We start from the raw sequence: 23,398 nt of genomic DNA, 5'->3' as shown, positions 1-23,398 counted from the left end.
CACTTCTCATGCTCACCGTTACATGTTTTTGTGGAGCAAAATTAGAGATCTTATCTGTTCAAGTTTCTCTCGGGAAACAATAATCAAAGTGGGGAACAGAAAATGCTCCTGAAAATGGAAAGAAGAGAAGGGTTTTTCGAGGTAGCCACAAGAATTATGAAGCACTGGGCCATGTTCTTCCTTGTCTATAACCAAGAAATTACCAAAGAGCATCAAACTGGTATGCCTGGAAGACATCACACTAATTACCCTGTGCATGCATTTATCAAGGGCTGTGCTCTTTCCAACACAAACATTTTCCTGTCCTTTTTCATTATAGTTTTGAATAATTAATTAAGCAGTGTAAATTATTTTCTGCTTGAATATTATAATTCTTTCCTCATCGGACATATTGGTTTCAGGAAAGGGCACCTCAAATGATGCTGATAGTGATTAGTGACAATGTGAAAATAAGATCATAGCCTTTGGGTACGAAGAGCAGCCTTTGAAGCTGTTAGGTTAGCTAAATGGCGGTGGGTTTTGTCTATTATTTGACAAATTAATTCAGGCAGGCAGCTTCCTTTTCTCCCTGATGGTGAAATTTGGGTTTATAGAAAACGATTAAAAGCAATAAAATGATTTTTTTTTTTTTTTAATTTTTGATCCGGGGTAGCTCTCTGCTCCTCTAGACCGTCCAAGCCTGGCAATGAAATTTTTCTTTCTTGTTGGAAAGGGGAAGCATGCACACAAACAAACAAAACAATCCCTCCTTCCGATCTCTCTGGCAAATCGAATCAACATATTGGAAGAGAAGAATGATCAATTTCTGTTGGTGGATATTAGTCCTTCTCTCTCCATCAAACACTCGCAAACATTGGTAGATATAACTCCGTCCCAAGGAGAATCTAGTTTCGTTTTCGTGAGGAAAATTTGATCATCTTCCTATACCCCATTTGCCTACAGCTTCCACACTTTCGAATTGAAGCAGTCATTGTCCTCTACTGTCACAACCAATGTAAACTAGGTCCCCCCACATATTTTCTATTTCTTTTTACCTTTAAACAATTGCTTGTGGTTCTCCATTGCTGAAACGTATCCATTTCAACCCCCCCACACACACACCCAAAAAAAAGAGAAAAAAAATTCCCTCACAGCCCCTTTCATTTCCGTCGCCATGCAAGCAGTGAACTGTTATCTTGAGCATGTGTTGAAAAAGAAGAGATTCCGTGTGTGTGTGTGAAAGAAAGATTTCTTTTCAAAGATAAATAGTATAAACACGAGTTAGGTGTATGACCTTACGTTTGATTGATCAATTTTGTCAAATTTTTGCTGTAAATCTGGGTTATAAAAGCAACAAAAGTAGACTACCTAAATCTTTTTTCTTTTCTGTAGAGATTCGTTTTGAAAGGGATATGAAAAAGACAATGAGCAAGCTATCTTGAAATGCCTCAGAGGTCAATTATTTCAGAAAGTGAAGAAGAAGATGATGATGATGACGATGATTAAATTACATAAACAAGTTTAAATTTGCATTAATTTGTGTTAATTGTTAGAGTTTGTGTGTGCCTATCCATACCCGGCAGAACAGAATCAATACAAACTCGACCCAAGCTTGTGTGATGAACTATGAACCATACCTTGCTCTGGCTACCATTGGCTACCACGATGTGAATAGAAAATGGGTGGATAAGTTTTCTGTGAAATGTGATAAGCACACAATTCACCTAGTAACGTATTAAGATAAGAAGAGAGTTGCCGTCGTAACAGATACTCCCATTGAAGTTTTGGGTTCTCAACGTAATACCAAATTCAACTGAGCCAGCCATAAAAGATATTTGGGTTTTCATACTTGTCTTCTTACTTGATTTAATGGCTATTTTCCAAAATTTAAGATTCCGAACACAGCCAATAGCTCTGAAAAAAGGGGGGCAACACTTCCTCCAGAAATATCTGAAGAAGCTTCAAAAAGATATTTTGGACTAACAGTCTAACATGACAGTGGCTGCTTACGACACTTTGCCTTCTCCATAGATAGAGGGCGCTCAAAATGGTAATACAGAATCCTTATCCGAAGTTCTATGTACCTGTCATTTTCACAAGTAAATTTCCCCACACTTGAACAAAAACTCGTAAGTTTTCTGTACCCTGAATCTTCTCTAAGCAATCTGCAGCTACTCAAATTTGAATAAAGAAGCAAGAAGAAGATAAGGCAGGAAGTGCAATGACAAAACTTACAATGAGAGTGTCCCAACAAAAAATCCCTTAGCTTTTTGTTTGCTTGGTGCATGAATTACGCAAATCTTTTTAATTCATGAATCGTGAAGGAAATTATGTCGACACTTGACAATGAATTTACTAGACTAAATGGCTTTGTTCGGTTATTGCCTGTATCAAAACGTTACTCTCAAGTGTACTAATATACAGGTTACTGCTTACGTTACTACTTTTTCGGATTTTTGTGTGGGCAGATGGCAGATCTCATATGACTTACTGCTTATCATCTCCCTGTAATTCGTATGAATATATTTCAATTGCTTGCAAAATTATTGTTCAAGAAGCATTTGTAGAAGCTTGGGGTTCGAACCTCAAGCCCATGGCTGGACCACTTTCTACGGGGTAGGTGACTGGCAAGACCAAGCTCCAACTTCATATCGTTCGATATTTATTCTGTAAAAGAATGACCAAAGCACAAAAAATGGAAGCACAGAAGTTCAGAACCAGAAGCAGAATTTGAATTATCATAATATTATGGCCAAGAGAACGAGTATTAAATTGTATGTAAGTTTACATAGATCTTATTTATCAAATAAGCGAGTATATAATCCCTGAAACAACATCCATTATGATATAATAATTATGTTATACAGTTACATTAACATAGGTCTTGGTCTTTTTCTAGCTTCTAGGCAAGAGTCATACACACTGCATGACTGGCATGACCCAAAGCTCTACAGAGAGCAGTAAATCAACATTCTGCGATCGGAAAAACAGAACCGATTTTATCTCCAAAGCGGTAGCACTTGATGTTAACAGAGTATGGACCCAGCTGTACGTAATTATCCTCTCCACCCATAAAGAAACACAGAGTATAGAGAGCAATTTCAAACTCTGGGCTAACTCCAACCAAAGTACTTGACACAGATTTGAGAATCCCGTTCCATTCAAACTGGATGGTGAGCAACTGAGTTTCAGAGTCCGGCTGCAAAAAGACATAGGTAGAAGAGAAATATTAAAATTGCACAAATGGGTGTGGATGCAGGCAATAAAGAGTAGTCAATCTTCAAGGTTAATTGCATGCATCTACGAGAAATGAAATGTTTTTCAGCGGGCTCAACCTAATACATTATCTGCATGGTCTAGAACTTCAATTTTCTTCATTAAATTTGCTAAAAATTGCATGTATGGCCAAAACTAAGAAAATAGCCAAAATGCAGCAGCTGAAGTGCAAAAAGCAGAAAACAGTCTGGGTTGAAACTTCTTTTCCAAATTCTCTGTAATCTCAGCATGCCGATGGAACAACATTAAAGATGAACACACTTACAGTTTCCCCACGTCTTCGCGGTAATATATAACCTTGATAATCAACTCTCCCTTTTGCTTCTTCAAGGTAAAACTGGAAAATAAAATGTCACATTAGAGATACACACGTATTGAGAACGAAATGCTGACTTTTGCATTTTTTTTCATGAGAAATGCAAATCTATTTACATGCAACCTAAAGATCAACTTCAGAAACAATGAGCGTGTTAAGGTATGCTTGGGACAAGGGTTTACAATGAATTCCTCTAATTTATATTTAAATGCTTCCAGATCTAACCAGCCAATGCTTCTCCTTTATTGCAACCAACAACTTCAAAAAGTTAACAAGAAACTTCTTTGCCTTTTTCTTTTTGCTCCATCAGATGTAAAATGAAATGTTCGAGAAAAAGAATTACTGTATAATATCTCAGTAACAAACACACACCTGAAGCCAATTGTGGAAGCCAGTAACCTCTTGCTCACCATGTTGCTTGATTTCTCCAACAAAAACATGTTCGAAAGCAGAAGAGGAACCAGATGCACCACCCCGACCATAAAGATCAAACCATAGCTTTGTTATCATTCTTTTGAAATCTTGATAGTTTTCAGATACAATGCCCTTCAAAGAGAGGTACTTGTGAAGATATTTAATTGGTGCAGTTCTACTTATTTCTTCCATGAAAGCAGACTGCTCTTGTTTCTCCTCCGATGTAACAACTTCCTTACACCCAGCATTTGGGTTGTAATTATCTAAGAGAGAACAGAAACGAGAAAATGTAGGTCTTCTGAATATGTCTTCACTCAGCCAGTAAAACAGACTTCCTTCTGCCATATCTGCCTTCTGGTAAACCTTTTTCCCTTCACCACAGTCAATCTGATAATCCTTTCCAGGTTCCAAACGGTTTAAATCAAGTTGCCAGAGCCTGTTGCAAGCTTGTGACAAGTCAGCAAGTTCTTCTTCTGAAGGTTCTATGCTAGTACCAGTTTCAAACTCATCAGAGTATACTTGCTCACTAGGAGGTCGTTTATATCCTTGCCACTGATCCATCTGAACCTGGAAATATTTCAGTCACAAGGTTTTAGAAACAGTGATTCAAAGAGAATAAGGCTCTTATCTGATAGAGGAGAAAAAACAAGCTCAGAGTGATCTGAGATGAGTAGTACACTAGCATTGTGTCATTTTAAACTATGACGTATACAAAATAGAGTATGAATAAACCTTGTGTGGTTGTCTTTGAGGCTTTCTGCCAACAGTTTCCCAGCCATCATTATTCTCCTTTTCTTGCTCCTGTATGCAAAGTTACAATCCTTCAGGATTATTCAGAGCACTAACAATATAGATTTTAGTAAAGAAAAAAAAAGACCTAGTGCGAACCTTTCTGTTCCACTCATTTTGGTTATAACCATGACGTTCGCCAGCTTCATCCTTCTCATATCCCCCATACTCAACCTGCATTAGAGATTTGTACAACTTTCAAAAACAAAATCTATTTACATAAATCAATTGAAAGGACCCTTTCATACATCCATACCTATAAATCATGGGTGCGTGTATAGATGCAAATTTCATGTATACAACTTACATAAAATCAAAGAAAGTTTCACAAAAACGTGATTGATTCAAAAGAATGAAGTAAAAACTCTTCTTCGTCTGTTTCCTAGTAAACAGATCCTCCAATTAACGGTCTTTCGCTGTGAAGTTGAGTACCAAAAAAATGCTAAAAATAGTAAATTGAAGAATTGAACCCCTGAAAAACACGAAATTTACCTTGTGAGGTTTCCTGGAAGGTCTTGAACCCGAAACCTCCCAGCGTTCATCCTCCCGTTGACTCTCTTCCTACAAAAATCAATAAAATTCCCAACTTTAACAAGAACGAACAGCCACTTCAATGTACTCCAATTTCAGGTCCAAACGACGAAGAAATAAAAATAAATTGAAATAAAAAAGGAAAACCTGTCTTCTCCATTGAGTAGGATTATGGCCCTGCGGACAATCATCATTATCTTGCTCCCCTGACACCACCTGCGCATGTTAGCAAACCCGATCAGAGCAAATGACACAAATATAAGCAATCACATGAGGCGAAGAACTCCAAATTAACCTGGGCCCAACTGGATCTGGAGCGTTCATCTCGAGTCTCATTTTCCTCGTCGCGGCCTCCGCCGCCGCCGCCGCCGCCAATCGCAACGTCGATCAAACCCCTGATCAGTCCCTCCATATCTCGATGTAACTTGTAAGAGTGAAGTGCGTCAGAACTGAGCAGTGAGAGTGATGTGATCTTAGAAAGTGCAAGACTATCAACTATGGGAAGGGAAGGACCTGACCCGGGACGCGGGTAATGGAAACTTTAAGTTTGCCGACGCTCTTCCACCATACACCTCCTGCCACGTGGGTGGTCCTAACTGTCTTGGTAGTTAACTTGTGGACCCCTCTCTCATCCACTTCCAATATTTCTAAACTATCCTATTCATACTATTATAATCCTTTTCGTCCCTTTTATTAATTTTTTAATTAAATAAATTCAACTTTTATCATTATTTTCAATAAAATTATAAATTTTGATTTTCAAACTTTTCAAAACATATTTTTTGGAATAGAATTTTAATTTTGTATAATATTTTAAAAAATAAAGATAAAAAATTAAATTCATTTCTTCAAAAATTAATAAAAAAACAAAACATGACAGAAAAATAATATTTTTTATATAGTCTAAAATTTATTGCACCTCTCTTTTCTTTTTGTCCTTTTAAATTTACATATAAACAAGGAAATATATTGATTTCGTTGTAAAATTATTATTCTTAAACCTGCCCCATTTTAGTATCCTGAATAAGGCTAATTAGAGAAAAGGAAACAAGACAAAATAAATTTTGTTTAGAAACAAACAAGGAAAACCCCCCAAAAAACACCTCTAAAATTTTCTCAAAAATTCACTAATTTTATTGGTTTTGTATACACTGTAATTTTTTTTTTTTAACCAGAGAGACAAAATTTTGTTTTACAGAAGAGAATGAATGGAGCACCCTATTTCACTATAAAAGAACAAGTAATAAAATCACAACACATCAAACAGGTTCTTCCACTTGGTTTATCCGCCAGCTCAAACCATTTTACTTAACAGAACCTCACCTTCTGTCTCTAACAATACCAAAATTCACTGAGCTTCTGATGATTGCAGAAGCGGGAGATCATCGCGAACCCTCGTGGCGCTCCACTCGGATTCTTCTTTACTTTCCCTTAGAGCAACAAAATGAAGAGCATCACTTTGGACTTGGTAAATATGACAACCCCATGGATATGATTCCGGTGCAGACCAAACCTTCTGCTCCTCGAACGTTGTTTCCTCTGCAAGTGTTTCCGCCACGCAACGTACCAAGTCGGCTTCTGGCTCTGCAAAACCTGCTACAGCAACACATCCAGGAGCAGTGTATCCCTCTGGAGCTCGCGGATACCAAATTGAGACCAGATTTGTGTAGTCATCCGGACAATTCCTCCATACCTGCAGAAACTCCCATTTCCAAATGGTTAAAAACTGACGATTTAAACTCATGAGACTAAAGTAGTTCGTCTGCGCTGGCATTGACGATGTAATGTCTAATTAAAATACTTGGGACAAAAATCAGGATATTTTTAACTCACTCTTACAATCGTTAAAATGCAAAGGTAGTAATAAGATCAAAGGTAATCATGTTTGATCTTTCTTACCAGGTCATAACCCACAGGAAATGTAAATAGATTGTCAATGTTTCGGTAAACAGCAGCAACATTAGGAGGATGGCTCCCAATACGAGCTATGTCACCAACGGAGACATACCTGAAGGAAAGAAAAATATGATCCAGCTCCAAAATTAATGCAAAAGCATTTAGCAACGTAAAGTGATAATTAAGATGAAGAATTGAAGATCCAAGGCCCACTCAAATAATCTGTGTTTCTTAATAGCTTTTTGTGCAAATGAATGAAGTACAAACTTCCTAAGATCTAACACCTTTCTCCCCTTTCCTTTCTCACTTCCCACATCACTTTGCCTACCAGAGCTACAATTCATCTTAAAAACAGTAGGTAATAAAGAAGCTGCTTTCTTTCAGTACTCTACAAAACATTAGAAAGCAAAATGAATTCTCAACTTCAACCTCCCTCCAGCCCCTTTGCCACTTCAGCCTTGACACGGGTTGGCATAAGTCAAAATATTAACAATACATAGACATCCTATTATAAGATGCATAATGCATCAAAATTAAAGTGCAAAACAATTTTTGAGCAAAAATAATTAAAAAAAAAAGGCCATAAAATGATTTGAATGATTAACTATTGCTTGGCCAGTAACTGAATATTATGACCTATCACTCAACTAAAACTTATTTGGTTATTGAGTGCTATATATTAGTCCTATCACTTATAGTAACTTTCTGTCAGCTGGAGTGATGCAGGCGCATATGAAAATTTATTTAGTATTTTAGTTAGTTTAGGATTTTATTTTATTTATTTAGTTTAAGATTCTTTTTTCCTATCTTTATTAGAATTTTAATACTTTAAGTCTTTATTTAGGATTAAAATTACTATTTGATTAGGATTTATCTTAGCTATTATAAATAGGTGATCATAGATATAGGATTATTATTATCATCTTTTGTTATTTTGAATATTTATTCAAGAGGTTTCTTTGAAAACCCAATTATTTTTTATTGTTCCAACACAATCAACCCTATTCTAACCCTAATTGTTGAGTACTAATTGCCCTAAACCTTTCGGCTACATCAAGTGGTATCAGAGCAGACGATCTTACTATCCTATAAGGATTTGAGTTAGGAGATTATGGTTGGTCGAGCTAGAGATCGAGGTAGAGGCAATCAGCCCCAACAAGCTGAGTTGGCAGAGATGCGGAGAATGATTGATGACTTGACCCGGACTGTGCAAGCCTTGAAGCGTCAGGAACCAGTGGAAGCCCGAATGGAGAATCCGGAAGGTGACCGCAACCCCCTTGAGATTCACGATCTCGAGGATGATGACGAATTTGAGAACGAGAACCCCTTTCATGAAGATGGACCCGCAAATCAAGCGACAAGAGTTGGATTGGAAGGCCGATTATTACATGCTCTTGATTTAAACAGTGGAGGAATCAGGATCGAAGTAACTGATTTTCATGGGAAATTTCATGCGGAGGAATATTTGGATTGGAAGCTAGTTTGAAAAATTACTTTGAATGAAAACCCATGGCAGAAAATCGAAAAGTGTTATTTGTAAAGTTGAAATTGAAGGGTACTGCACTTCAATGGTGGAAGAGAGTTGAAGAGCAACGTGCACGACAAGGTAAGCTTAAAATCAGCACCTGGGAGCACATGAAAAGCAAATTACGAAAGCAATTTTTACCTGCTGATTATACTATGAAATTATATGAAAAGTTTCATTGTTTGAAGAAAAATAACATGACCGTTGAAGAGTATACATCGAAATTCAATAACTTATCAATTCGGGTTGGGTTAGCTGAGAGTAACGAACAAATTACTTCTCGTTATCTTGCTGGTTTAAATCATTCTATTAGAGACGAGATGGGAGTAGTTCGTTTATACAACATTGAAGATGCTCGTCAATATGCTCTATCAGCAGAAAAACAGGTTTTACGCTATGGTGCTAGAAAGCCTTTATATGGCACCCATTGGCAAAATAATTCTGAAGCAAGACGAGGTTATCCAACATCCCAACAAAATTATCAAGGGGCTGCCACAATCAATAAAACTAATAGAGGTGCAGCCAATGTTGAAAAGAATGATAAAGGCAAGAGTATAATGCCTTATGGAGGACAAAACAGTTCTGGTTCTTCTACAAATAAAGGAGGCAGCAATTCCCATATTCGATGTTTTACTTGTGGGGAAAAGGGGCACACTTCTTTTGCTTGCCCACAACGAAGGGTGAACTTAGCAAAATTAGGGGAAGAGTTAGAGCCTGTTTATGATGAGTATGAGGAGGAGGTAGAGGAAATCGATGTTTATCCTGCACAAGGTGAGTCATTAGTGGTACGAAGAGTAATGACAACAACAGTAAATGAGGAAGCAGAAGATTGGAAGAGGCGAAGTATTTTTCGCACACGAGTTGTTTGTGAATGTAAAGTGTGTGATCTTGTCATTGATGGAGGAAGCATGGAAAATATTATTTCAAAAGAGGCAGTGAACAAATTAAAGCTTCCTACAAACAAACATCCTTATCCTTATAAGATTGGGTGGCTAAAGAAGGGACACGAAGTACCAGTAACTACTCAATGTTTGGTGAAATTTACTATGGGAGATAACTTGGATGATGAGGCCTTATGTGATGTTATGCCAATGGATGTTGGTCATATTCTTGTGGGTAGACCTTGGTTGTATGATCACGATATGGTTCATAAGACGAAGCCAAATACCTATTCTTTCTACAAGAATAACAAGAGGTACACTTTATATCCTCTTAGAGAAGAGACTAAGAAATCAGCAAACAACAAGATCAGCAAGATCACTGGGTATTTATCTGCTGAAAATTTTGAAGCTGAAGGTAGTGAGATGGGTATTATGTATGCTTTGGTAAGTAAGCATTTAAAAAGTGATCAGATGAGTAAATCTCCTCAATATCCAACAGAAATTCAACAGTTATTGAAGGAGTTTGTAGAATTGTTCAATGAGGATTTGCCGAAAAGTCTACCACCTTTACGAAGCATCCAACATGCAATTGATTTGGTACCAGGAGCAGCATTACCAAATCTGCCAGCATATAGAATGCCACCTATGCAGCGAGCTGAGGTACAAAGACAGGTTGAGGAGTTGTTGGAGAAAGGTCTAGTGCGTGAAAGTAAAAGTCCTTGTGCTTGCCCAACTTTGTTAGCTCTTAAGAAAGATGGTTCATGGAGGATATGTGTGAACAACCATGCCATAAATAAAATTACAATCAAGTATCGTTTTCCCATTTCTCGATTAGATGAGATGCTTGATTAATTAGTTGGTTCAAGAGTGTTTTCAAAGATCAATTTGAAGAGTGGATACCATCAAATTAGAATGAGGGATGGAGATGAATGGAAAACAGCTTTCAAAACCCCGGATGGATTATTTGAATGGTTGGTGATGCCATTTGGCCTTTCTAATGCACCAAGCACATTCATGAGAGTCATGGCAGAGGTACTCAAGTCCTTCTTGAATTCATTTGTGGTGGTTTACTTTGATGATATTTTGATCTATAGCCACACTAAGGAAAAGCACTTAAAACATTTACGACAAGTTTTAGAAGTTCTTCAAAAGGAACAGCTTTATATAAACTTGAAAAAGTGCAGTTTTATGCAACCAGAAGTGGTATTTCTTGGTTTCATTGTGTCTGCAGAGGGTTTGAAACCAGATCCAGAGAAGATTCGTGCAATTTCAGAGTGGCCAGCACCTACATCTATCAAAGAAGTAAGGAGTTTTCATGGTTTGGCATCTTTTTATAGGAGATTCATTTGAAATTTTAGTTCTATTATGAGTCCTATAACTGAATCTTTGAAGAAAGATGGATTTGAATGGTCACATTCTGCACAAAAAGCCTTTGAAAAAGTGAAAGCTTTGATGACCGAAACCCCAATTCTTGCACTACTAGATTTTGAGAATTTATTTGTTGTTGAGTGTGATGCTTCATATGTAGGAATTGGAGCAGTTTTTAGTCAAGATGGAAAGCCTATAGAGTTTTTTAGTGAAAAATTGACAGACTCTAGACGACGTTATTCAACTTATGACTTAGAGTTTTATGCTCTGGTAAGGGCCATTCGTCATTGGCAGCACTACTTGGCTTATCGTGAGTTTGCTGTTTATTCTGACCATCAAGCTTTAAGGTATTTGCATTCGCAGAAAAAGCTTAGTAATCAACATGCTAAGTGGAGTTCTTTTCTCAATGAATTTAATTTCTCTTTAAAATATAAATCTGGGCAGTCTAATACTGTGGCTGATGCTTTGAGTAGGCGATGTAAAATGTTATCAGTTATGAGCACTCAAGTCACAGGATTTGAAGAACTTAAAAATCAGTATAGTTCTGATTCATATTTCAGCAAGATAATAACTGATTTGCAGGGTTCATTACAAGCTGAAAATTTACCTTATAGGTTGCACGAAGATTATTTATTCAAAGGTAACCAGTTGTGCATTCCAGAAGGATCTTTAAGGGAGCAAATCATTAGAGAACTTCATGGGAATGGTTTAGGAGGACATTTTGGGAGAGACAAGACTTTGGCAATGGTGGCTGATCGTTATTATTGGCCAAAAATGCGCCGAGATGTGGAGAGGTTGGTGAAAAGATGTCCAGCTTGTTTATTTGGTAAAGGCAGTGCTCAAAACACTGGTTTATATGTTCCTTTACCTGAGCCAGATGCACCTTGGATTCATTTGAGTATGGATTTTGTTTTGGGACTTCCAAAGACAGCAAAAGGATTTGATTCTATCTTTGTGGTGGTGGATCGGTTTTCAAAAATGGCACATTTTATTCCGTGTTTTAGGACTTCTGATGCAACTCATATTGCTGAATTATTCTTTCGTGAGGTTGTAAGACTACATGGAATTCCAACTTCCATTGTTTCTGATAGAGATGTGAAGTTTATGGGACATTTTTGGAGAACTTTGTGGAGAAAATTTGGGACAGAGTTGAAGTATTCTAGTACTTGCCATCCGCAAACAGATGGTCAAACTGAAGTTGTGAATCGAAGTTTGGGTAATATGTTAAGATGTCTTATTCAAAATAACCCAAAGACTTGGGATTTAGTCATACCCCAAGCTGAATTTGCTTACAACAATTCTGTCAATCGAAGCATAAAGAAGACACCATTTGAGGCTGCATATGGGTTAAAACCTCAACATGTGCTAGATTTAGTACCCCTACCACAAGAAGCTAGAGTGAGTAATGAAGGAGAGTTATTTGCTTATAATATTCGGAAAATTCATGAAGAGGTAAAGGCTGCTTTAAAGGCCAGCAATGCAGAATATTCTTTTACAGCAAATCAACATCGTCGCAAGCAGGAATTTGAGGAAGGTGATCAAGTACTTGGGCACTTGAGGCAAGAAAGATTTCCTAAGGGTACTTATCACAAACTCAAGTCTAGAAAGTTTGGACCTTGTAAGGTGCTAAAGAAAATCAGTTCAAATGCCTACTTAATTGAGCTACCACCTGAGTTACAAATCAGTCCTATTTTCAATATTTTGGACTTGTATCCATTTGATGGATGTGATGGAACTGCATCTACCATAGACGCTCAAATTCAGCACCTTCCAATTGCTAAGGTTGAAGTTATTGAGGATGTGCTAGATGTAAAAGAGGTTCGATCTAGACGAGGGAACCCGTATAGACGATTTTTAGTGAAATGGCTTGGTAAACCTGCTAATGAAAGCACTTAGATTGCAGAAGAAGAATTGAAAAGAGTGGATCCCGACATCTATGAGGAGTATGTCAAGGCCTACTCATCGGAGTCGAGTCTTTTCTGACCCGAGGGGACTGATGCAGGCGCATATGAAAATTTATTTAGTATTTTAGTTAGTTTAGGATTTTATTTTATTTATTTAGTTTGAAATTCTTTTTCCTATCTTTATTAGAATTTTAGTACTTTAAGTCTCTATTTAGGATTAGAATTACTATTTGATTAAGATTTATCTTAACTATTATAAATAAGTATCTTAGGTAGAAGATTATCATTATCATCTTTTGTTATTTGAATATTTATTCAAGAGGTTTCTTTGAAAACCCAATTATCTTTTTATTGTTCCAACACAATCAACCCTATTCTAGCCCTAATTGTTGAGTTCTAATTGCCTAAACCTTTCGGCTACATCATGGAGTTTCTAATTTTAATGACATCAGTTTTAAGCTTTAGACTTACATGTAGTTTGTAATCTAAGGTAGCCTTTGTGTGTCTAGTTCCAAATTAAAGTTTCACATCATAGTGTATCAAGTTTCAAAATTTCACATCATAACTTTTGATCTTAACTAGTTACTATTAACAAAATATAATATTCTTCTTGAATTTGGAAAAAAGAAAAACTATGGTTCACTACCGATGCATGTCAACAGATGACTAATGTGTACATACACGTTAGCCCTTTGCTATAAAAATTGGTATTTTTCAAGGTTTACTACATTTAGGGTCAATATTAGTGAATGGAAAGGTGAGGCTTGTGGTCAAATCAGTACTCTCTCGATGGTGAAGACTACACATATCCATGTTGATGCATAAGAAGCCACAGCAATGAAATTCAGAGACAAGATGAAATAAGAAGAAAAATACAAATTGTAAAATATATAAGGTCAAAAATGAGCTACAAAGAATTTAGTACTTACCCGTCCGGAGAAATGGGCCTCCAAATGCTACATACTCCACCATCATCTGCTACCTATATAGACAAAGCATTTTTATCCTAAGACTGTGCCATGCAGTAATCTACACTGCAACAAGTAAAGCATGGTAAAGCATAAAGCACCTGTTTTCTACATAATGCACATCGACCTTTCAATTCTCTCTCACTGCTCCAGATCTTCAGAAAGTTTATACTGTGTTTAACAAATTTTGTTTCATCAGATGCAGAACTTGATGAGGGCTCCCCTGACTTGATGATGGATTTCTTAGAGGCATGCAGAGGTTTCCTGTCAGTCTCACTCCAAGCAAAATGTACATATCTCTGGCTTGAAGGAACCTGAACATGGGCAATCTTGTCATTATTGTTTACATGCCATCTTCAAAATGTATATAAAGTACCAACCTTTGGCACAATGTTGTTCATGTCAGACGGATGTGCTTTCCACATCTTACGCACTACTGAACAGATCTTAACAGCTTGCGGTTCTATCCCCTCAACTTCTTCAACACTGCACTTTATCACTCGAACAAAAGTTTCTGATCTCCTAAAATTCTTAAGATGAAGGAGCAAGTAAGAAGGCAGCTGATAACCTGCTTTTGCCAACTCCAGTGCCATGAGCTCTTCCCATGGGACATCCCACATGATCTTGCAAGGTTTTTTGTCCATCTTGTCAAGAGATGAACACTGTAGACATTGAGAAAAGACAGCATCAGAAAACAGCTAAAAATTTTCCATATGTACGTAGTTTCATAGCTCAAGTCCCCTCCGCTCACCTGCAATAGCATAACTCGCTTGTTGGTCACTAAAACTATTTTCTGGTATGGTACAATAAAATGCTCTTCGTAATAATCAGACCAAGCAAATTTTGAGGGCTCTCTGAATATTTCCGTACAGCCAAAATGTCGACTTGCTTCTGCCAAATAGAGCACCATCTGGAAACAAAAACATGAAAACAATCAAATTCACAAATTTTCCAAGCAGATAGATGAAGCAATAGATATTTCCATTTTTTTCCATTTTAAGATATGAAAGTGTTAAGTGCGTAACAGATAGATGGAGCTTCATAAGCACTCTTCCATCCTCTATTTGTATTTGTCAGAATGTGTGTGTCAACCTATTCTATGCCAATTTTGGCAAATGTCTCCTGTATGATGCGTGTCCACATGTGCCAATCTTATTCTTGGTCAGCGGATGATGCCAATTCTTGGCACTTCATAGAGTAACAAAGGAAACACATAGAGACCCCATCCGTCTGCTAAAATTATTACAGGTAAATAATTACCAACATTCTATAAGATTAAATTAGGACAACATGAAACTAGACTCAAAACTTTATTTAATATCGTGTGAAACATAATCATATTTCGTGACATCTTCACAGATGTTGATATAGACACCTACACATGAAACAACACATAAAAAGTAGAACCAAACAGAATAATTAAAATTATCAAAAGTGTTTACATTCTTTTCCTTGTGAAAGATAAATAATCCTCTTTAGAAATACATTTACTTATCTTTGCTGAAATTTCACAAGACAAAGAAGCATAAGAAACCAAAATCTCAAGTATTTTTTTTAAATGGTGTTATCCTACATCATTTAAATTCAGAGTTTGCTGTGGCCTTATATTTAGGTATGGCTTCCCACCTATTGCCGATTGGTTATAGGTTGGATCTTTAACATCATATCAGAGTCTTAAGTTCTTTGTTGCCTGTTATTTCTTGTCCATGCATGAGGCCTATTTGGTGTTGTAGCTAGTCTTTGGCCTACATGTGAGCGGGATTCTTAAGTGATGTTATCCCACATCAGTTGAGTTAGAGTTTATATTGACCTCAGTTGGGTCTTTCCAGCTATTGTCAATTGGTTTTAGGTTGGATGCTTACTAGTTTCTATGAATGTTGGTTTGGGTCAATGCTCAAAACATTTTGTGCGTATATATAGAAGCAACAAAAAGGAAAATGATAGCTTGCTCTAAAACTTAAAACACATCTAAGGATATAACACTTTCCATCTCAAAAAGGTTATAAAGGTACCTGACCAGTAGCTTCTCTCTCAGAATACTCTCTAAGTACACCATCAGCATGAATAGCACGAGGGTTTCTAATTCTCTGGAAGGTGCTTTTGCTATTCAAAACCTCCAAACATTTGGAACAACTGGCGCCAATCCCATCCACTGTCAATGAGAAGAAATCTAATGCCCCACTCACTGGTTGAACAATAAATCCTACGAAAGCACGCCCAATTCCATGAGCAAGTCCCAAGAGACCATTCTGTCTGGCACTTTCCACTGGTTTAGTCACAACTCCAGACACCCCAAAAGCCACACCTTGTGCAAGAGCTTCTGTTCCTTGAATGATTCCATCACCTACCCCAGTGATTCTCCTTGACGTTACCTAATCTTTAGTTAGAATCTTATTCTCCAGTTTTTTCTAAATAACCAAATTAATGAAAAAGACAGACTTACCTGCTTTGAACGCAATTGCAGAAACTGTCCATCAGTTGAAAGCTCTGCAAATCCTTTACTCAGAGAGGCCAACGTCGAACTAGTCATACCAAGTACATCTACTGAAAATAACAAATGTAGAGGGTTATGAATTAGATCTCTCCAAATACGGTTTCCAACTGCAGAAGCTATGGAACTTCTCCGCATGAATCTGTCTTTGCGCATCACCCTCCTTAGATGCACCTATAATAAAAGGCTCAAAACAGTCAGTAGCCTGTAGAATGTCTCCTGAATAAAATGTCCTATATCTTGTTTTAGTAGGCGGAAGCATTGCAATATTTAGTAAGGTGATGATCCCTGACCTGAATTTTAAATGCATTTCCAATAGCAGAAAGTATAGGACTCCATACACCCAAAACCCCATGAGGTCTCTGAGCTGGTGCAGTCTCTAAAGACACTTTCAACCTTACTTCTGAAACATCTATTAGGCTGAAAAGATCAAAAGAGGGAAAAATAATTATTACATCTCAGCTTGAAACCCATAAATGATATTTCTTCTAAAACATTAAATCTTTGATGATGAAGATGAAATCCCCTTTGACTTATAAAGAGAAGAAATCAATGTCATCTCAACACTTTTCATTAAAAGAGAAAATCTAGTAATACTAGAACTATCATTGAATACAATATTAATCCTTCTAATACAACAAAAATGGTGCAAGAAGTTCAAGTATTTCAAGTCAGTATAATGGCATTCTAACATTAATTACTGGCTTGGAATGACTCATTAGTCAAATGAGAAAATGTGAAATTGTTTTAGAGGTCAGTAATGCTGAGCACATTATCAATATATCTCCAGCTATTTTGTTGATAAGGATTTCAAGAATCTCACCAAAATTCATTTAGTGAATAAAATGGGAAAGAAGGAAGAAAACAGCATTCACACATCATAACCAAAGCCTTATACAGCATCAAGATAGTTTGCATCATTCTCTTAGGAAATAAAGCATGGATGAAAACAAGAAAAAAGAGACCCTTAGAAAATAAATTTACATAGCAATAAAAGCCAAATCAAGTTGGATATACATAAATACATGTATGCATTTAAGTGGATGGACATGTAACACGTGTAAATGTGTGCATATATGTTATGTGTACATGCCCTTGCGTGCAGGAACACATAACCAAACAGACACAGAAAGACAGAAAGGACGAAAGGAAAAGTCTTATTGAAACTGAATCATGAAAATATCACAAAAATTATCAATAACTTTTTGTTATTTAGCTCCCCATTGTATTTCCATTCTAAATTCAAACTAAGAAATGGTCATTGAATTGGACAATTTTAAATAAAAATTAATAAGAAATAGATATATAGGTAAATTTTATCAAGGGCTCACCTAGCTGGCTAGCCAACATTGTTGACTTGCCAGCACACTACAGAAATCATCCTCCTGAATCTATCAATATTACAAGTTTCTATCTGTAAAGAGGTAGAAATTAGTCTTACTCAACACGTATCTCTGGGTCAACTTCAGTGACGCTAGAACTTTGGGGAATGTGATCTAGCTGGAGATTGTTATAGAAATCAACTAATGCCCAGATGATCGGTTCATGAATATTAAGCCTCCAACACTTGTCGGTCACCTATCATGTGAAAAGAGGTACTGAACATCAATTACACTATTATCTAAAAGAATACGGTAAAGCCAAACGTAATCATAGAGCATTACCCGTATATATACATATGGATAGACCTGGATGCCATCAGTGTTTGCATTTTGCATTGTAATAGTCATCTTACATACAGGATGATGAATATCGCTCATCTGTTCAGGTGCCAAGAGCACTGGCATTAATGTTAGAGGAAGCTGATTGTCAATCTGCAAATGGCCCATTATGAGCTTGAACCTGGCAGAAAGGATACAATTTCTTAGCTTGTCCATCTGAAGCACCAAGAAAGATGACTAATAGAAGATGGGCATTTAATCCTAAGATCCAGTATATATTTAAAAAATATTGCTATTTTAAAAATGTTGGAAATGATAAAAAAAAAATGTTGGAAATGACAAAAAGCCAAAAGTCAAGGTATATAAATAGGAACTTGAAGCAAGAAAAAGAACGCTTTCAAAATTCCATCTAGCTCAAAATATGAGTGATAGAAGAATTAAAGCATGCCACTATTGCAGAAAAGCACAATAATATGCTTTAATTTTCAATACATAGCACGATATATTCTAAATACTGTGCATTATCAGAAGCATTACACAATAACCAAGAACAAAAGGCTAAAAACAAGATCATGCCAATTATTTAAAAGATAAAAATAAAAAATCAGTAAAATGGAAGGTGCTCTAACCTGCTGGTAGTTCCACCATCGTAGCCGGTAGAATATGATATAAAGACTCTGTCCAGGTACAAGTAAAAGAGCTCTTTTGGCATGTGGTCCACAACAGATACCCCAACAACTCCTAACTCAATGATGATTTCTACAGGTGTGACATTGATCTGTGGCTTTTCAGCAGATGTCAGTGGCCCTGCATCTTCACATGAACTCACCTTCCATGTCTGATCATCTGTGAACCTAACAACTTTGATGTTACCTGTTTCAAAAACATGCAACTGCATTCCAAGTTCTTCACCAGAAGAAAATTGCCCAGCCCTTGCCAGATCAACTTTCAAGACTCGGTTATTGAAATCTCCATCAATTTTAGCATCAATGAATTTCTGTCCATATGGATCTTCCCAGGAAAAATTTGTAGTTGAAAGAGGTCCTAAACTTATCCATGCATCCTCACCAAATCCAGATTGGCGAATGCATATTGTTTTGATGGTGGTTCTATTCTCAATCCTGTTTATTTATGCTTTGACAAGTCAATTGAGACACCAAAATAAACACATGTACTGCATCACAACAGAATACTTAATATCTATGAATTAATGTATAACTTACCTGACAGGACCTTTAGTTGATCCAAGGCGGAATACCACTATAAAACGTGATCCTTCTTCATAGCCGCGTATTTCTACTTTCAAAAAGGTCCTTGTAGCATCATGCCGCCTTAAAACCAATGTGATAGTATCCTCTTTCACTATTTGAACAGGAAATGACCACTCTGTATCTTCTAGTTGGACCTTGAAATTTCAATAAGTCTATTCTAAGATAACATAAACTTGATGCATCATTGTATTGTATTAAACATACATAGCTTGCGAACAACAAGAACAACAACAATCCCAAAACCATGACAATAATAAATAGCAAAAACCCAGTCGGCAAAGTTGTAGACCTTTTTGTCATCAGGAGGAGGCAAAACAAATGTGCAATTTTAATCTAGAAATCCAGGGATGCTCAACATGAAATGCAATCGGCATGAAATATTGTCATATGTCAAGGCATACAGACACATTCATGGATAAAAGGTTTGTGCAATTCACTGACCTGAAGTTTATCCGTTCCACCATTCTCATTATGTACAAAGGAGATTCTTGAATCAGATGCACGAAGAACCTTAGGCTCATCTTCACTGCTTAACTTGATGTATATATCCCGACCAAGTCTGTTAGTAAAGGTCATGTATGGTCGGACAGTAATCACCTACAAAGATTACAATCAATCAGGTGCTTACATTACTAATAAGATATACATTTGTAGAGTACTGAGAACTATCGCTACCTTTGTAGGGACAGACTGATAAGGACAGGGCTTTGCAGAAATAAAAAGCCGCATGCATTTACCGTCAGCATTATAAGCATAGAGATCCACAGATCCATCCTGTTGTTCAGGCAAAAGGAAGGTACTTAGCAAAAATATTCTTTTAAGAAAAGATGGCCTCTAATCATGATATATATAAGATCTACCATGTCACCAAGGGGAGAAAGATCTTTAACAGGTCCAAAGTGCTCATTGCTAGACGCAGAAAGTGATACAGAGAGGCCCAAAAAATTAAAGTTCAAAGCAGAGGCAATTGTATGACCACTGTACATTTCCTCATCTGTTATTTCATCAATGATGCCTTCATTTTTCATTTTAGAATGAAGTGGAAAACCAATCTTCCTCTTGTGTTTTTTCCCTCCAATGTTGACAAGCCTGTATGTAAGTGGTGGACATCTGGAAACTGAAAACCAGTAAGGAGCATAAACTCTGATGGTTTTTGCCATCATTGTTTGTTCTTTTTCATAATTTTGTTCAACAATGAGATGAACAATCCTGCATACACCATAAAAGATAAAGGTATCAGAAAACAGGAGACTTTGCTTTAACAAATTCAAGAGACTTGATTTTTTTTTTAAGGAAATGCAGCACATAATTAAACCTTCCAGAAATTGAACTTCTTAAGCTTATTGTTTTGGATGGAATTTCACGAGGATGAGATATCAGTACAGCTTCCTGCAATCAGTAAAAAAAATAAATAAGTAAACAAACAAAATACAACGGAATAGACAGATTTAATTTGCAATTTAATAAGCATTATAACAGTAAAATAGAAAATATTCGATTAGCTTAAAATCTCACACATATTGGTAGCCATCCTTTCTGTGGAAGTAGTGAGAAGAATAAAGGATTACATGTATCAGCATTATAAATATTTACAGTTCTTCCAGGTAAAAATATTCCTCTGGAGCAGGCAATAAAATGACCACTTGCTCGCATCTCAAGGATAGAATATTCCGCTGTAAGAGGAAGATAGTTGGTGATAGACAACGGGGATTTGATCACAAGACTCCAGTCCATGATAGGATCAGATCGGATGTCCTTTGAAATCTTGGTTGCTTGTATGCTTAAACAAAACCATAATCTATGTGAAGAAGCATTTGAAGAGGCCTCACTTAGCTGGGTGCAGCACAACAATTCCTCAGACTCAGTGAGAGCTGATACATATATCTCAGAAATGCCGTTAGGTTTTCCAGAAACCTCCAGTCGACCAGGCTTTCCGACCACATAACTCCAAGAGTACTTATCAGAACCATCAAGATTTGAAGGTCGCAACTGAAACACAAATAATCCAGATTGAGTCAAGGCTGATAAGGGAAGAGGTACTCTATCACCAGGTTTCAATTGACCCACAAATATCTCCTTCTTTGGATCGAATGATATTTGTTTTCGGTTCCTGATCCATTTCCTTTGCCTCACAGAATTTGAAAATATTAGGGAATCATCTGACTCAGGCCATTTTAGGCTTTCAAAATCTGGAGCATAAACCCATCCAGCTGCAGTATTAGTAGATGACGTATCCAAATGCCAATCATCTATCCATTCCCAGCCTGATGGTAACTCAACTCCAGAAGTTGCCTGCATGGTTGGGGAGGAATGAAAAACCAGTATACACTTCCAAACAGAGAGTTTAGATCTCCAAAACACATTGTTTACTTTAGCTTCACTAATGCCAAAATCAAGTGGTGCCCAATATTTAGAGGATTTCAATTAATTTCTTGAACTTTGAGAACACATTTTTCAAGGTCCAAAAGGATAAACAGGCTCAAAAGCAAGTAAATATGAAAAAAGTGCTACTACACAACAAACATAAAGACTACCCAGTATAAAAAAGTTAAAACAGAAATCTTATTTATGTATTACCAGAGCACAAAGTAGACAAGTTTATCCGTGGGCAATTTGTACCCATATTATCCAGGATGAGTGCACAATCTACGTAACTAGAAGGGGTTCAGAAAGAAAAATGTATTGCATGTTCACAGAATTAGACACAAAAGCAATTAAAATTAGAGGAAAAAATTAAGTGATAATTGCCAAAAGATAAGTGCCTGCAGTAACACAAAGGAATTGTGTTCCAAAATAAAAGCAGTGCGGAAGACTAGAGGTCAAAAATCATGTAGGTTGAGGCAATGGGTGAAGAAGACATGATGCCTATGATCCAAAAATACTACCATAGTTAGAGGTTTTTAAACAGAACCTTCATATTAAAACAATAAGCACTTTAATATGTGAATTACAAAACTAGTAATGCTGCACAATGTGTTACTGCTACTTAAAGCTAAGAGACGATTTATGTTAATGCCTACCTGCTGAAAGCCACCACCATCAGTTTGATCTTGATTCAGTTGAACATTGCTGCCAACCCACCCAATATTTGGATCATACATTTCAGTTTCAAATAACTCATCTGTCTGAGTTCTACCATCAACTTGTAAACCTTCAGGCATGCTTACATCAGTAGGTGGCTCCATCATCTCACTGGAAGCTTTGCGCACAAGACACAAATCAAGGATAAAATCCGTGTTGTTATGTACAGAAACAAAGGACCTAATATTTACATATCTGTTGCCATCCTTCACACTAACTTCACTAGCAACAACATCATTGCCTAAGCGCCAACATGCAGTTGGTGCAGCATAGTTCAGCCGCACTGTAGTCCAAGGTCCCTCCATGCTAGGACTTATCTGAATAAATCCAGATTTTCTGCCACCAATAAAGAGTTCATTTCTCTCATCAACATTAGGTTTAGGTGACAGAATTATAGCACATCTTAATTTCCCACTTGACTTCTTGTCACTACCATCTGCTTGAGTTGTATTCTGCAAGAAACAATCCATTTAAGCATCTGACTGTTAACAAAAACTTTTAGTATTTCCATGTTGGGTTAGCAAATTCACTTCCCAACCCTACAAAGAAGATTATTTCTTTAAACTATAAAATACAAAATATCACATTTACCATAGATGCTGCCAAGGATAAGTCCATCCACATTAAGCTATTATTGTAATCATACTTATGGGAATCATCTGGAACATACATGGCTATCTGATTCAAGGGTGCTGAAAAAAATCCGATTGCATCACCTGTAAAAGATACACGGCATTAGGAGATTATCTTCTTCCTTAAATTATTGCCTCATGAATGGATTTAGTAATTACTCTTCAAAAAAATTGATTTGGTAATTAAGCCATCAATGCTATTCACAGAAATCTTTAACGGTCATGTTGAGGTTTTTCTGCTCCTTTTACTCTATTATTTTAAACTAGATTGTTACAAAGAAACAGGATAAGAGTTGCTTAGGACTTTGGTTAAACTTAATTAGAGTTATTATTATAATGAAGTGCTAATCAGTTGCCTAATAAACAAAACTTTGCTAAATATTACCTCTATCTAGACCCCAGGACTACTAATAAT

General features: G+C 36.7%; 2 protein-coding genes across 4 annotated transcripts in view; both read right to left on the bottom strand.

Annotated features, from left to right (window-relative positions):
- On the bottom strand, nucleotides 2,690-5,823 carry LOC18606124 (poly(U)-specific endoribonuclease-B). Its single transcript, XM_007039566.2, has 8 exons — nucleotides 5,601-5,823; nucleotides 5,453-5,521; nucleotides 5,267-5,335; nucleotides 4,874-4,948; nucleotides 4,718-4,786; nucleotides 3,944-4,552; nucleotides 3,521-3,592; nucleotides 2,690-3,178 (listed from the first exon to the last, which is right to left on the bottom strand). The coding sequence occupies exons 1-8, from the start codon at nucleotides 5,715-5,717 to the stop codon at nucleotides 2,945-2,947; spliced, it is 1,314 nt and encodes a 437-aa protein (XP_007039628.2). The 5' UTR covers nucleotides 5,718-5,823; the 3' UTR covers nucleotides 2,690-2,944.
- LOC18606123 overlaps nucleotides 6,404-23,398 on the bottom strand; it is a 38,891-nt gene continuing 21,896 nt past the window's right edge. For 2 of the 3 annotated variants that reach the window (XM_018117623.1, XM_018117624.1), the window contains 20 exons: nucleotides 22,943-23,067; nucleotides 22,291-22,803; nucleotides 20,786-21,562; nucleotides 20,586-20,659; nucleotides 20,131-20,479; nucleotides 19,946-20,044; nucleotides 19,712-19,867; nucleotides 19,223-19,404; nucleotides 18,629-19,120; nucleotides 18,003-18,180; nucleotides 17,780-17,916; nucleotides 16,632-16,758; nucleotides 16,291-16,512; nucleotides 15,860-16,219; nucleotides 14,599-14,757; nucleotides 14,228-14,509; nucleotides 13,949-14,176; nucleotides 13,809-13,861; nucleotides 7,205-7,313; nucleotides 6,404-6,998 (listed from right to left, as the gene is read on the bottom strand). In XM_018117623.1, coding sequence (XP_017973112.1) covers nucleotides 6,654-6,998; nucleotides 7,205-7,313; nucleotides 13,809-13,861; nucleotides 13,949-14,176; nucleotides 14,228-14,509; nucleotides 14,599-14,757; nucleotides 15,860-16,219; nucleotides 16,291-16,512; nucleotides 16,632-16,758; nucleotides 17,780-17,916; nucleotides 18,003-18,180; nucleotides 18,629-19,120; nucleotides 19,223-19,404; nucleotides 19,712-19,867; nucleotides 19,946-20,044; nucleotides 20,131-20,479; nucleotides 20,586-20,659; nucleotides 20,786-21,562; nucleotides 22,291-22,803; nucleotides 22,943-23,067 — 4,967 coding nt within the window. In that variant the 3' untranslated portion in view covers nucleotides 6,404-6,653. The remainder of the gene's footprint in view (nucleotides 6,999-7,204; nucleotides 7,314-13,808; nucleotides 13,862-13,948; nucleotides 14,177-14,227; nucleotides 14,510-14,598; nucleotides 14,758-15,859; nucleotides 16,220-16,290; nucleotides 16,513-16,631; nucleotides 16,759-17,779; nucleotides 17,917-18,002; nucleotides 18,181-18,628; nucleotides 19,121-19,222; nucleotides 19,405-19,711; nucleotides 19,868-19,945; nucleotides 20,045-20,130; nucleotides 20,480-20,585; nucleotides 20,660-20,785; nucleotides 21,563-22,290; nucleotides 22,804-22,942; nucleotides 23,068-23,398) is intronic. The other variant, XM_007039562.2, reaches the window with a different exon arrangement.

The sequence above is a fragment of the Theobroma cacao genome, chromosome 3 (assembly GCF_000208745.1).
Source record: "Theobroma cacao cultivar B97-61/B2 chromosome 3, Criollo_cocoa_genome_V2, whole genome shotgun sequence".
NCBI lineage: Eukaryota > Viridiplantae > Streptophyta > Magnoliopsida > Malvales > Malvaceae > Theobroma > Theobroma cacao.
This window is presented reverse-complemented; position numbering and strand designations above follow the sequence as displayed.

Coding starts and splice junctions, on each gene's coding strand:
- LOC18606124 (XM_007039566.2), bottom strand. CDS start 5,717: ATGGAGGGACTGATCAGGGGTTTGATCGACGTTGCGATTGGCGGCGGC. Junction 5,336..5,452: donor CTACTCAATGGAGAAGACAG/GTTTTCCTTTTT, acceptor TGATTTTTGTAG/GAAGAGAGTCAACGGGAGGA. Junction 3,593..3,943: donor GCTTCCACAATTGGCTTCAG/GTGTGTGTTTGT, acceptor TTTATTTTCCAG/TTTTACCTTGAAGAAGCAAA.